This window comes from Amblyraja radiata, chromosome 25 (assembly GCF_010909765.2).
Source record: "Amblyraja radiata isolate CabotCenter1 chromosome 25, sAmbRad1.1.pri, whole genome shotgun sequence".
NCBI lineage: Eukaryota > Metazoa > Chordata > Chondrichthyes > Rajiformes > Rajidae > Amblyraja > Amblyraja radiata.
In genome coordinates, this window is record NC_045980.1 from 28,484,706 (window position 1) to 28,500,086 (window position 15,381).

The window sequence follows — 15,381 nt, forward strand, 5'->3', positions numbered from 1 at the left end:
ATTTCTGAAAGGATCCAGATACCCCACTTTTTTCATTTATTTCCTAGTTCCAAATAAATTACCCATAGGATGCCCTCTATCTTTATCGTGGGCGGCACAGTGGCGCAGCGGTGGAGTTGCTGCCTTGCAGCCCTTACAGTAACAGAGACCCGAGTTCGATCCTGGCTATGGGTGCTTGTCTCTTATACATCCTTTCCGTGACCTCTGTGGGTTTTCTCCGAGAACTTTGTTTTTCCTCACTCCAATAAGGTACAGGTGTGTTGGTTAATTGGTTTAGTATAAATGTAAAACATTGTCCCTGGTGTGTGCAGGATAGTGTTAATGTGTGGAGATCTCCGGTTAGTGATGACTCGATGGGCCGAAGGGCCTGTTTCTGCGCTGTATCTCTAAACTCAACTAAAAAACTAGACCATTGGCAGCAATATTGAACACAGTGTCTGGCATTCAACCTCCCACTCAATGTGTTCTGCGGCTGCTTATTGGCATTGGGGAGGCAACATAATATCCTGTCTTCATTTCTGAGGCTCCACCAGTGCCTGTCTGCCCCTGAATGTCACCCGTATATTGATACTATAGTTCCACTGTGCAGCAGAACCACCCAAAGTCTCATGGTCCTTGGGTGCGCAGAAACAGTGAATGTTAATAGACAATATGTGCAGGAGTAGGCCATTCGGCCCTTCGAGGCAGCACCGCCATTCACTGTTTTTCATGGCTGATCGTCCACATTCAGCACCCCGATCACCATATCCCCTGACTCCGCTATCTTTAAGAGCTCTTTGTATCCTTTATCTATGCACTGGATGGCTTGATTGTAATCATGTATAGACACTTATTTAGATAAATCATAAGTCATCGTTAGTGATTGGAGCAGAATTAGGCCATTCTGTTAATTAGGAATTAAGTCTACTCTGCCATTCAATCATGGCTGATCTATCTCTCCCTCCTAACCCCATTCTCCTGCCTTCTCCCCATAACCTCTGACACCCATACTAATCAAGAATCTATCTATCTCAGCCTTAAATATATATGACTTCACCTCCACTGCCTTCTGTGGCAAATAATTCCACAGATTCACCACCCTCTGACTAAAGAAATTCCTCTTCATCTCCTTCCTAAAAGAACGTCCTTTAATTCTGAGGCTTTGACCTCTAGTCCTAGACTCTCCCGCTAGTGGAAACATCCTCTCCATATCCACTCTATCCAAGCCTTTCACTATACTCTAAGTTTCAATTAGGTCCCCTCTCATTCTTCTAAACTCCAGCGAATATAGGTCCAGTGCCATCAAACGCTCATCATATGTTAACCTACTCATTCCTGGGATCATTCTCGTAAACATTCAACAAAAGATTTTCACCGTACCCCGGTACACATGACAATAATAAACTAAACATCCATTTCAAATCTCAAGAGATATCTGTAGAGACTTCTTCTGCTATCCTCCAATGAAGGCTTGGTTTATCACCAAGAGCAACAAATGTCACTACTTCTGAAATGACCAGAATCAAATTTGTAATGTGAGATTGTTTAATTATTTAAACTGAAACGCTCAAACTACGAATAACATTTTGTTGATTGTTTTTATTACATCAAAATATAGAGAAAATAGAGCAAAGGCTTCCCCAGCAAACTCTGAAGCATCATGAACATGAAACCCCGCAGCAAAATGCAAAATATTTTAATTATTGGTCTGAAAAAGGGTCTCAACCCGTAACATTACCTGTTCCTTTTCTCTGGCCTGTTCTCTGGATACTTTCAAGAGAGAGCTAGATAGGGCTCTTAAAGATAGCGGAGTCAGGGGTTATGGGGAGAAGGCAGCCTAGGCAGGAACTAGGTACTGATTGGGGATGATCAGCCATGATTATATTGAATGGCGGTGCTGGCTCGAAGGGCCGAATGGCCTACTCCTGCACCTATTGTCTATTGTCTAGGGATGCTGCCTGACACACTGAGCCACTACAGCATTGTATCTATCTTCGAAACAAAATATTGTATTGATTTTTGAGGGTAACTTCCAATTTTTCTGCCTCAATAAACACACTAAGTGAATCTTCCCGGGACATGTGATTGAAGAATAGCAGAGATCCTGGACCAGTCTTCAGAAAGATATTATGCGATGACTCTGATAACAGATATACATGATGCGTGCCGATTACTTTATCTATTTTCTCTATATTTTGCTCTCACAAACTTGATGGATGATTCAGCAGACCCTTAAAGTTGAGACTCTGAAACTTCCGAGAAATTTCCAGTAAGGTCTTCCCTTTTGTCTCCGGTAGGAAAAATCCAATGAAAATAGCTGTAAAGAAGCTAAAAGAAAGGAACGGCACATAACAGAAACTGCGCAGACCCTCCTGAAAGACAAAACACAGAGTCAGCGGGATTTTCAGTGATTGTGCTATTACCTTTACTCTTACTTATTGCCTTGCAACATCTATTCTTTATTTTAAATTTTAACGATACAGCGCGGAAACAAGCCCCTTCGACCCACCAAGCCGGCGCCGACCAGCAATCACCCCATGCACTAACCCTATCTTACACACTAGGGACAATTTGACAATTTTTACCGAGGCCAGTTAACCTACAAACCTGCACGTCTGTGGAGTGTGGGAGGAAGCCAGAACACCCAGAGAAAATGAGTACGGGTGTCAGGGATTATGGGGGAGAAGTGATGGAGAATGAGGTTGAGAGGAAAAGATAGATCAGCCATGATTGAATGGCAGAGAGGATTTGAGGGGCCGAATGGTCTAAATCTGCTCCTATTACTGATGAAAACCAACATGATCACGGGGAGAATGTATAAACTCTGTACAGACAGCCCCAGGTCTCTGACGTGGTAAGGCGGCAGCTCTACTGCTGTGCCACTGTATCGCCCACTATTCTTTGTAATCTTTCTTGCTTCTATAACAGACATTTCCATGTGTTCTTCCCTCCCCCTGCTCTCTTTCCTCAGCTCATCAACAAGAGTTACTCATCTGACCTTGTTCCTGATTCTCTTAAAGCGTGGAAGCAGGCCCTTTGGCCCAACTTTCCCATGCTGACCTACATGCCCCATCTATACTAGTCCCACCTGCCTGCATTTGGCCCATATCCCTCTAAACCTATCCCATCCATGTACCTGTCTAAATGTTTCCTAACTGTTGTGATAGTACCTGCCTCCTCTGGTAGCTTGTGCCATACACCCACCACTCAATGTGTAAAAAAAGTTACCCTCAGGTTCCAATTAAATCTTTGCCCTGTCACCTTAAACCTATATCCTCTGGTTTTTTATTCTGCTACTCTGGGAAAGAGACTCTATGTGTCTACCTGATATTCCTCTCATGGCAGTGCAAAAAACAACAAGAAGCTGGTCAAACTGGTTAAACGAGCTAGCTCAGTGCTGGAGGGGAGAGTAGACTCTGGGATGAATGTGCTTGAGAGGCGTATGAGGCACAAGGTGCAGGTCATCCTGAAAAGCCCCGGGCATCCCCTCCATGTAATTCTGGAGAGTCAAAAGAGCACTCGGAACAACAACCAGCTCCTCTCCCTGCCCTGTAGAACGGAACGGTTCAGGAGATCCTTCACTCCTGCAGCCATTAGATTTTATAATTCGGACCGCTAGGCTGTAGGGGGATGCATTTTGCAATTTAAAAAAAAAATTTAATTGTTAATTATTGGTCTTTTTAAGTATTTATTGCTCTCAGGTAGTGTCCACATTGTATTCTATGTATTTTCTGTCTGCGTTCGTTTTGAATCTGCGGGTTTGTTGGTTGGGGGCTTCTGGACATCTGAATTTCCCCGAGGGGATCAATAAAGTATTTATTATTATTATTATTATTATTATTATGGACTTGCACACTTCTATAAAATCACCCCTCATCTTCCGGTGCTCCAAGCAATAAAGTCCTAGCCTGCTCAACATCTCCCTATAACTTAGGTCCTCGAGTCTTGGCAACATCCTCGGAAATCCTCTCTGCACCGTTTCCAACTTGAGAACATCTTTCCTGTAACGTGGTGACTAAAACTGAACACCATACTCTAAACATGACCTCCCAACATCTATAATTAAAATTTTGACTGATGACGGTCAATGTTCCAAAGGTCTTTTTTGACCACCCTAACAACCTGTGGTGCCACTTTCACCGACCTATGTACCTGCGCTCCTAGATCCCTCTGCTCTACAACACTTCCCCCAGAGCCCTGCCATTCACTGTGTCGATCCTGCATCTGCTAGTCTTTGCAAAACGCATCACCTCTGTATGCAATTCCATCAACCCTTCCTCTGCCCACGTGCCCAACCGATCAAGATCCTGCCTCCCAGCACCAGAGATCCGGGTTTGGTCCAGACCTCAGGAGTTTGCACGTTCTCCCTGTGGCCGCGTGAGTTTCTTCCGGGTGCTCCGTATGCCTCCCACGTCCCAAAGAAGTGCAGGGTTGTAGGTTAATTGGCCACTGTAAATTGCCCTTCCATGGTGTATCTTTAAACTACACAATAAACCACTATTTTTGGCATCATCCACAACCATACCAACCCAGCCGACTACATTTTCATTCAAATCATTATTGTAGGTGATGAAGAAAAGTGGGACCAGCATTAATGATTTGTTCCAAGACTAGGACACAACTCTACCCTCTATTGAAGAAAGACATATATAAAGCTGGAGCAACTCAGCGGGACAGGCAGCATCTCTGGATAAAAGGAATAGGTGACGTTTCGGGTCGAGACCCTTCTAAGAAGCTCTCTATTGATTTTGTTTGATTTGGTCACAATGAAATGGTGATGGTGTGAATCTTTGAGGTTCCAAGATGTGAGTGAACACAAATGTAATGTACAGATCTCAACTGAACAAAAATCAATCTAGGAGACTTGGGAAATCATCAAAACATATAATTTCATTAACGCCTCTTAGAGCATGATTGAAGGAAGTGGCTTGTAGATGTGACCATTGATTAGTACGGGAATCAGGGGTTATGGGGAGAAGGCAGGAGATTGGGTTTGAGAGGGAAAGATAGATCAGCCATGACTGAATGGCGGAGTAGACTTGATGGACCGAATGGCCTAGTTCTGCTTCTAGAACGTATGAACATATGACCAAGAAGAGGTGTAGACTATGGAGAAGGTGGGTGGGGGGGAAGGAAAATACAGACTAGTGAATAAATATTAAAGGCGTTTCAAAAAATGTATGCTACATCCCAGAGTATCTTGCGACATATATAGTCTGTATCACAAAATTCAGTTAAATCTTGCTTGAATTTGGAACACTTACAACAATGAATGGAAAAGTCAACCCTATCAAAATGAGGTTTATCCAGAACAGGGAGCCATTGATCATGTAGGCTGCAGGTCGAGCAGTCTGGTCAAAAATCTCGCTCGGTATTACTGCAGTGACTCCGGCTAAAAACGTAGAAGAGAAAATGAGTTTACAAATTGAATTCAACTGGTATACGTGATGTTGAGATATAATGGAACATTCTTCATGAACAGTCAGCTGGGAAGAATAATACAGTGTTGCAAACTATGTTGATTGTAACTGCTGGAGACTTGCTCGCCCGCGGATCGAGGATCGCCCACCCCTGTCACCGAACTCAGCCGCGAGCCACCGGTGTCGACGGGACCGGTACCACCGAGAGCATGGAGGGTCCCGAGAGCTAAGTGAACCATCAAGAATAATAGGGGAACCTGGCATGGGATGCCAAGAATGAAGATGGGGGGGGGGCACCGAAAACAAGGGGGGACCCGGCGCAAAGCCATCAAGAGCAAATGGGGACTCAGCGTGGAGGGGGGGGGGGGGGAGAGGGGGGGCGCCTGCTGTCACGTGCGGCAGCAGGCAGAAGAATTGGAATGTCTGGTGAACTTTTTTTAACTTTGTCAGCGCCAGAAACGCAGCGACTCTTGTGTACTGCCTAGGTGAGGCCTGCTGTACGATCCTACTGGGTTGTATGCAAAACAAAGCATTTCACCGTACCTAGATACATGTGACAATGAAGTATCTTTTAGAAAGGAGATGAGGTACCATTTCTTTAGCCAGAGGGTAGTGAATCTATGAAATTCTTTGTCACAGAAGGGCAAGTCAGTGGATATTTTTAAGGCAGAGATTGATAGATTCTTGATTAGTACTGGTGTCAGAGGTTATGGGGAGAAGGCAGGAGAATGGGGTTAGAAGGGAGAGATAGATCAGCCATGATAGAATGGTGGAGCAGACTTGATGGGCCGAATGGTCTAATTCTACTCCTGAACCGTATGTATCATTGAATACACATTCCCAGCGAGCTGCATGCAGCAAGGACCCCCAGCGAGCCGTGGCCATATCCTAACGGCAGGCCTGGCCCACCCGCCACAGAACCGGGAACCCTCCCGGAGAGGGAAGCTGTGGAGAGGAGGGTGGAGGAAGACAGCAGCGGACGCTGGACAAAAGGCCCAGTAAGAAGAACCAGGGGAGCTGCATGCCAAAATAACTATTTCACTGTACCTTGGTACACGTGATAATAAAGAAACCATTGAACCACTGTGTATATGACTATCAAATGGGGCATTATAGTTCAGAAATTACATTGGCTGGATTCTTGGTAGATGCAGGATGACCCTCGGCCCTGTTGGAACTTGGGAAACATTAGGAGGTACGCAAAACACAAATGGCAATCTATGTATGTGATTAACTTCTATTTGCTTTGTCCCCCTACATTGTTTTAATAAAGCTCATCCTCAGCCCAAAGGACCATATCTTTTCTCTCAACTGTGCAGCAAACAGAATTCTAGGTTTAGTTTGTGATTTGGCTATTCCCATGTACAAACGTCATGAACCATTTTTCATTCTTGTCCCATTTTAGACATTTAAATCTTCTCGCCTCCCTCACTATTGTGAGAGAAGGGTTAATAGGGATGGTTGATTTATACTAGAACTCTGAAAAATATAACTTAGAAAGAAATAAGGTGTCAGCAGAAGCCAGACTGCTGGTAGAAGAAAGTAACAATATACAGGACAGAGGGAACTTCTAGATAAAGAAGTAACAGATAAAAACTCCAGCAGAAGCCTTTGACGTCAGGAGATGTTCCGAGACGTTTCTGGACATTCTCGTGGGAATGTGGGCTTTATGTTATGATTGGACGAAGCTCGATGGGGAGACATGAGGTAGTGACCATAGTGAAGAAAGGTATAAAAGATAGATACAATCTCCATTTTTGTGTGTCTCTAGAGGATGATAGAGGAGAGACACCCTTTTCTGCGCAGAAATGTAATAAAGGAAAACTTGTTTCTTGACCTTGTCTCTGAAGAGTTTGTGATTGAATTTGTATCTCACAAATGGGGGCTCGGTTCCGGGATCAATTACTCCAGCCAGCTGACGGGAGTAGACGGACGAAGGGAAGGTGCACCCTGCTGAGTTCAGCAGTCTCAGACTCCTTGCTTGCCGCCAGCTGTTTGAGCAGTAGTATCCAGGACCACACAGAGAGACACGAGAAACAAGTGATAGTGTGGGAGTGGTTGGAAATCGCGAAAAGTCAATCGAGCAATTTCTGTGCACAGACCCAGGTAGGAACAATGACTAATAAAGTACTTCCTGGGCGATTGTAAAGACCTTGTGGTTAACGCCCTGAAGGATTCAGGGGGCTGCAAGGCAAACCCAGAAGGGAGGGGAAAAGGCTGTGGGCCAAATCCCCGCATTCTGCCCAATTGTTGGGGCAAATGCTGGACCCTGGAGGGCAGGAAATACCCAGGGGTTGGAGAAGCCAACAATGATAAGTTAGTCAGTTGGGGAAAATGCAGAGCTGCATATGAGCAGGAAGTACCCACGGCAAATGCAGAGCCGGAGGGGGCCAAAATACCCAAGGGAAAGAGAAGACAGGGGCCGGGGTGGACGAACATCACCCGGCCAACAGGATGGGGAGTCAAAGGGCAGAAGGGGAAGATAAGAAGTTCGGTAGAAATTAGACCCCTGAGGGAGGTACCTAGGAGAGGACCCTGAGAGGGAAGGGAGTTTGCCTCCTTGAAGATTCATTAGGTCTGACGAGAACAGTTAGATCAATTCCTGAGAGACAGGAAAATTCCTGAGACAGGATGATAAGGGAGTTACTCCCGAAAGTAGCAGATAAGAAGACGGCAGAGGCCGCGAAAGGGGGATGTGATAGAAGACGGCAAAGGCCGGGGACAACAGTGCAGGCAGGGAGAAAATATAAATTGAATAATCTATTTGAAGTAAGAATGAAACAAAGTGATTTGTTTGAAAACCGGTTTGGAACAAATGGTTGAAATGAGCAAGTTGTAAAATTGAACACAGACGCCCCGTGGCGGAGGTGGGAATTCCCACTGTGTTTGGGCCGTAGGGGATTGCGAACAAGCTGCAAAAATTAACTCTTTGTATCCTGGTAACCTGAAAAAGAGAAGTTGTAAAAATCGTTTCTTGATGTTCTTTTAGATTTCTTGTCAGTAAAGTTAACTGGAAATAAGTTAATTGATGAAACATGACCAGCTTTTATGTTGTTTTATGGTAGACATACAAGTTGAGAAACACAGACAGAGAGAGAGAGAGAGAGAGAGACAGACACAGAGACAGCCAGACAGAGAGAGAGAGATTTTATTTATTTAGCGAATGCAAAGTCCTTTAGCCAAGCAGTTGCCTCTTGATCTGCTGTGTGAAGGGTGACAAGTCCTCCTTTGAGTCTTTGTTGAAGGCATGCTTCAATGATGTGTTGTAAGGGAGTGCCACAAGCACACGTGGGGTTGGGCTGCTGCCCCATTTGTGAAGGCTGGCCAAGCAGGGGCCATGTCCAGTCCTGAATCTATTCAGCGTCAAGAGAGAGAGAGAGAGACAGACAGAGAAACAGAAGTAAGAGACGACAGATTATCCCTTGGAGCACCCATGAACAGAGAGGGCTAAAATGAAAAAAAAAAAAAAAAGAAAAAAAATGGATTAGGGCTTTGGAGGAGGAGAACGTGGGACGATTGTTGGCCATGGAAGATTTGAAGGCACCATTGGTGAAGTGGTGGGAACCACTATGTAAATTGTTACAATGACCGGCAATAGACTACAAACATGGCCGCCGCTCACAAACATACCGGCCACAGCGCCATCTTCTGGTTGGATGCCGTCATGAACGAGGGTATGCAGGCCCCTCAGCAAATGTTACCCACTTAAGGTGAACCCCAAGGAACAAAGGGGAATGAAAAGGTGGAGAGTTGAAAATGAACAAGAAATAGAAGGCAACCAGTTGATGAACATTATATTATGAACTATTGTGGTGGAAGCCATTCTTCTTAAAGTCAAGCAGAATCAGTAAACAGTTGGTCTCTGCGGTCAATGTCAATGAACAAAGCCCCTGGTTGAAAAGACTGAAATAAGTGATGAACTGACACAAGTGAGTCCTATGACGGAACCAAGCGGGGCCAGAGAATTACATGCCAATAATACATGTCTTGGGGAACATTTCCTCGAAAAGTCCTATCAGGAGTGAAATTAATCTGGAGATGATAAGCCCTAACAGGACTGGGGTCCCCAAGAGAGAGGAAGGGATTTAAGGAAGGATGTCAAGAAAGGCTAGGATGAGGTAGTTTTTTTAAAATTAGATGGGAAAGGCAGAGTTGAAAGTTGAGGGGGAACTTCTTTACTCAGAGAGTGGTAGCTGTGTGGAATGAGCTTCCAGTGAAGGTGGTGGAGGCAGGTTCGATTTTATCATTTAAAAATAAATTGGATAGTTATATGGACGGGAAAGGAATGGAGGGTTATGGTCTCAGCGCAGGTATATGGGACTAGGGGAGAATACGTGTTCGGCACGGACTAGAAGGGTCGAGATGGCCTGTTTACGTGCTGTAATGGTTATATGGTTATATGGTATACCCTTAGAAAGTATTTGCTGATGTGGACAATTTGTTGGTTTGTTCCACAAGTAAAGAGAGAGAGAGAGAGAAATACTTCAGAATATAAGACAGCAGATGATGACCTTGGGAAAGGCAGGATATAGTTCAGACTAGGTCGGAAAATATGTTGAAATTGTATGGTGAAACGGAAAAAGTACATGTCAAAGAAGTTAAATTAAAATGCAGACAAAGCAGCTGAAACAGCATCTGGAAGAGATGTCCAGGGTAAGTCTGAATCAATTTAGGTATAAACACTAGAGTGTCGTTTATGATGAATAAGGTAATTAAGAGGTTTGGTAAATCAGCTTTGACAACGGATTGTTTTCATTTGATGAAAAGAATAAATGGAACATTTGTGTAATGCTCTTCCATTGGCACTGAATAAATGTTGCATGCAAACTAACCAGCCATGGGTGGCACAATGGAGAAGTCCCTGCAGGGGACCGAGTTTGGAACAGTTACAGATCGAATTTAAAAAAAAAGTATATGAAACAGTTAATAATGATATACAAGTCTATTTATGAACAGGTAAAGCTGTCGGAGATGGACCAGGAGGAAGGACCCTTTAAACCTGAAGACAAGGTGTATGTATGAGTTTTCTAAATCACCGACCGATGTTCGTTTAGAAGGTTGAGATACCTAGTACAATTTCAATAATTACATGAGGGCTGTCCTGCTGGTACGAATAGATAATAGCCCTGAGGTAAGTGAACAAGAGGACAAAGAAGAGTAGAGTTTTAACAAGAACGTTGTTTGAAATCAGTGGTGGGAAATAATGGAAAGGATACTAAAGGCAATATTATAGGGATTTGGATAAATAGGGTAGGATTAGGAAGAATTAGCATGGATTTGTGATTGTGATATTTGACTAATCTTGATTTTTTTCCTTAAAAAAGAGGTTATTAGGGAAATTGATGAGGTTAAAGTGGTGAACTTCAGTAAGGCCTTTGACAAGGTTCAATAAGGAAATAAGGTTGGTTAAGAAGAGGTTAGTAAGGAATAGCAAGATGGATTAAAAAGTGGCTGTATGGGAAATGAGGGAGAGTAATGGTGGATGGATGTTTGTCAGGTTGGAGGTCAATGACTAGAGGGGTACCTCGGGGATGTGTGCTGGGTCCACTGTTGTTTGTCATGTGAATCAATAATATGGATGTTGGTGTGGTAAGATAGATTAAGAAGTATGTAGATGATACTAAGATAGGTGGTGTTGTGAATAATGAAGTAAATTTTAAAAGTGTACAGAGAGATTTAGGTCATTTGGAAGAGTGGGTTGAAACATGACAGATGGATTTAATGTTGATAAGTGTGATACATCTTGGCAGGACAATTCAAATTAGACGTACATGGTAAATGATTGTGAATTGAGGAATGAAGTTGAAATCAGAGCATTGTTTATAGAAGTTGGGTTGTAATGTTAAATTGTACAAGGTATTGGTGAGGTCAATTGTGGAGTATGGTGTATAATTTTGGTAGGCATAATTATAAGAGAAAGGTTGAACGAGTTAGATATTTGGGGAAAGAGAGAAGGAATACCCACCATAGAGGGTAGTGATGTTTTCTTAAGGAACTATTTACTGGCAGTATCTCGTTCTATTACAGAATTAAAAACCAAGGGGCTGCTGGCACAGAGTCCCGATCTCGACTTGCCAATCCATTCTGTGAAAGCAGAGAACTGGGATCTTGTAAAATCATGGAAGGAAGAAAAGCTGCAACCTAGGTGGACTGGATCCTACCTTGTGTTATTAATCACCAAGACAGCAGTACAAACAAAAGAAAAAGGGTGGACACACGCAAGCTGATTTAAGGGTCCTATGGAGGCCCCACCGGACAATATCAGCCCATGGACTGTGCGTGAAGGGAAGGAACCATTGACTTTGTGCCTATTCGGATGTTGTATCATTCCCTGCGCACGGGGTCTGGCTCAGCGATTGATAGAGACAGCCCTGACAAAGAACAGCACCGTCATGATGGCCTTCAGAACACAGTATGACTAGCGAGAGGAGGATAGGGAGGCGAAGAATCTGCTGCTAGCACTAGAAAAGGAAGATATAGTATAAATCAAGAGTTGCGTAGCAAAAAGAAAAATGGTGGATTGTGAGAGAAGGGTTAATAGGGATGGTTGATTTATACTAGAACTCTGAAAAATATAACTTAGAAAGAAATAAGGTGTCAGCAGAAGCCAGACTGCTGGTAGAAGAAAGTAACAATATACAGGACAGAGGGAACTTCTAGATAAAGAAGTAACAGATAAAAACTCCAGCAGAAGCCTTTGACGTCAGGAGATGTTCCGAGACGTTTCTGGATGTTCTCGTGGGAATGTGGGCTTTATGTTATGATTGGACGAAGCTCGATGGGGAGACATGAGGTAGTGACCATAGTGAAGAAAGGTATAAAAGATAGATACAACCTCCATTTTTGTGTGTCTCTAGAGGATGATAGAGGAGAGACACCCTTTTCTGCGCAGAAATGTAATAAAGGAAAACTTGTTTCTTGACCTTGTCTCTGAAGAGTTTGTGATTGAATTTGTATCTCACACTATCATGGACTTTTTTAAAATTATTTCATTCCTTTCTTTCCCCTTTGTATACACACATTTAAAACTTTTAATATCTCTAAACTTTTCCTGTTCAATTCAAAGTCATCAACGTGAAACATTAATTCTTTTCCTTTGTCTCTTTCTATCCACAGATGCTGCCTGACCCATTTGAGTTGAGTTTATTATCACGTGTACCGAGGTGCAGTGAACAGCTTTTGTTGCGTGCTAACCAGTCAGCGAAAAGACAATACATGATTGCAATCGAACCGTCCACAGAGTACAGATACACGAGAAAGGGAAATGTCGCTGTTGGAAACTAGATTTAAGAGAGCGGAGCAATTGTAACGCATGATTGCAGATCCACTTATGTGGCGAGCACACAAAGAGCCGCCTGTGGTTGGGCGCCATCTTGGAGATCCAGTGAGTACTTGGGGCATTTATTATTTTTTATTTCTGATTTATTGTAATTGCCATCTTCTCTTTTGCTTCAATGATGAACTGTCTCTTTTCATGCAATGAAAATATATTTATTGACAGACAGCTCACCTGGGCCAATTCCAAAGCTTAAGATGGATGCAAAGACACAAGCCATACTGAGGAATGGCATCCAGCTGATCTTGTCCTAGGGCAGTAGAAACGGGAGAACCAATTATACGTGCACGGCACTAATGTTTTTCTTACCTTTTCCGGATTACAACATATTTGGTTTAAGTAAAGCCAAATTGGTACCATCTCCAATTTGGAAAGTTGTGCTTCATCCACCATTTCATGTCAGGGAAGCAAACCAGACCATCACCTGGCAACACAGCCATGGAGACATACAGCATGGAAACAGACCCTTTGGCCCAATTCCTCCATGCCGATCAAGATTCCCCAACTAAACTAGTTCCATTTGCCCACATTTGACCCGTATGACTTTCCTATCCATGTACCTGTCCAAATATCTGTTAAATACTGATCTTGTATCTATCTCAACTTCCTCTGGCAAATGCCCGATTCCCTAAACCCGCAGTGTTAAGAAAATGTGCAGGGAGGAACTGCAGGTGCTGGTTTACACGGAAGATAGACACAAAATGCTGGAGTAACTCAGCAGGTCAGACAGCATTTCTGGAGAAAAGGATTAGGTGACGTTTCGGGTCAAGACAGTCTTCAGTTGAAGGCTAAAAGCTGGAATAACTCAGCAGGACAGGCAGCATCTCTGGAGAGAAAGAATAGGTGATGTTTCGGTTCGAGACCTTCAGACTGAAGAGGTTGAAAACCAGCCATGAAACACATTGTGACTAGAGATGTGTGTTATCCAACTAAGGGCAGAAATCAGAATCATGTGTTCATCTTTATTGACGTGACACCATAATAAATATATTACAGAAAAAATAATTTAATGGGATGGCACTATGGCGCAGCGGTAGAGTTGCTGCCTTGCAGCACCACAGACCCAGATTTGATCCTGACTACGGGTGCTGTATGTACAGTATTTCTACATTCTCCTTACGACCACATGGTTTTCACTGGATATTCCGGTTTCTCCCACATCCAAAAGAAGTGCAGGTTTGTAGGTTAATTGGCTTCTGTAAATTGCCCCTGGCATGTAGGATACAACTGGTGTATGGTAGATTGCTGGTAGGTGTGGACTTGGTGGACTTATGTATGTTGTACATATACATCTTAATTCCATTGAACCACATACGGTTGAATATATGGCATTATTTTCATCTTGTTTCTATAGTCAAAGGGAAAGGTTGATTGATTTATTTGTGCAGAACAGTGATGGAAGTCTGACTCCTCCTGCCTTGTTTCTATGTTTTTGTTTCTCTATATATATGCATACCAGCATGAATTATGATCTGATTTCCATACATGAATATACTAATGTCATTCAAATGCTGCACCTGTTGATCAGGGCCTGGCTCTACCGTGGAATGTTATTAGGAATGTAAATTAGCCTAACCTTATTCATACCTAATCCAATTTGAAGCAAAAATGTTGCATTCGAGTTATGTTAAAGGACTCGCTACAGTATGCATCAGATTGCACAATTTCAAGCTGAAAAATGCAAAAGCTCCCTACCGTGGGAGGGGAGACACACCCTCCCCCTCGGTCGCTACGCTCCCTCGCAATTTCTCGCTCTCAACTCTCACCCAATGTTGGCAGCCCTGTGGAGGGTGTATAGTGTTAAAAGGCCGAAACACCCAGTGATGCAAGGGTACACTACTGATGATGTGTCCTGTGCCCAACTGTCCCGAAGGTTACCCAGGCCAAGATATACATATCCCCCCCCCCCCCCCGCCGCCCCCGCCCCCCACCAATGGTGAGCGTCTACCACTTTCAACAATCAACGAATGTCGTGAAATGCTCCCCACCTATTAGCACAAGGGACTTCTTAACATCTTGTCCTGTGTATTTGATTCCTTCGTGCCAGATACACACCAGATAAATGTGCTCTAGGAAGTGGAAGCTACAGGGCTCGAAATTCACGGTTGCCCGGGTACCAATGACCACTCAAACTGCCGCCGGGCAACCTAAACGGCGAGTCATTTTGCCCGGCTTGGCAACTTGGTTTATACTGAACATAGACACAAAAAACTGGAGTAACTCCGCGGGTCCGGCAGCATCTCTGGAGAAAAGGAACGTGACGTTTTGTGTCGGCGACGGTTGTGGGTAAGATGGCGTGACGGAGGGTCGGAGCGAATGTCGGGCCCCGCACAGCAGCGGCAGCGGCGGCGATGGCGGTGGCGACGGATCCATCTCCTCCTCCCGCCCCACCCGGCCCGGCCCGGCCTGTTAGCGGCAGCTGCTGCCACTCCGCCAACCAAAGATCCTCTAGGATTTTTGCCGCCAACGGCGCTTTCAAAACAGGACCCTTCGAGGAGGGAGACGTGCCAAAACATTCTCGACAGACCTGCACCGCAGCCAGGATCGATCCCGGTCTCCGGCGCTGCAATCGCTGCCGAACCGCCACTGGACCATCCCCGTCCCCACCCGAGAGCCCCCTCACCCACGGGGGTAGCCAGTGCGTCA

The 15,381-nt window shown here is 44.2% G+C and overlaps 1 protein-coding gene across 3 annotated transcripts in view; it reads right to left on the bottom strand.

Moving 5' to 3' along the window:
- Positions 1 to 1,883: 1,883 nt before the first annotated feature.
- LOC116987533 (solute carrier family 2, facilitated glucose transporter member 11-like) overlaps positions 1,884 to 15,381 on the bottom strand; it is a 47,440-nt gene continuing 33,942 nt past the window's right edge. For all 3 annotated transcript variants that reach the window (XM_033043642.1, XM_033043643.1, XM_033043641.1), the window contains exons 11-13: positions 12,910 to 12,985; positions 5,244 to 5,371; positions 1,884 to 2,351 (exon numbers count right to left, since the gene is read on the bottom strand). In XM_033043642.1, the coding sequence (XP_032899533.1) occupies positions 2,181 to 2,351; positions 5,244 to 5,371; positions 12,910 to 12,985 (375 nt within the window). In that variant the 3' untranslated portion in view covers positions 1,884 to 2,180. The remainder of the gene's footprint in view (positions 2,352 to 5,243; positions 5,372 to 12,909; positions 12,986 to 15,381) is intronic.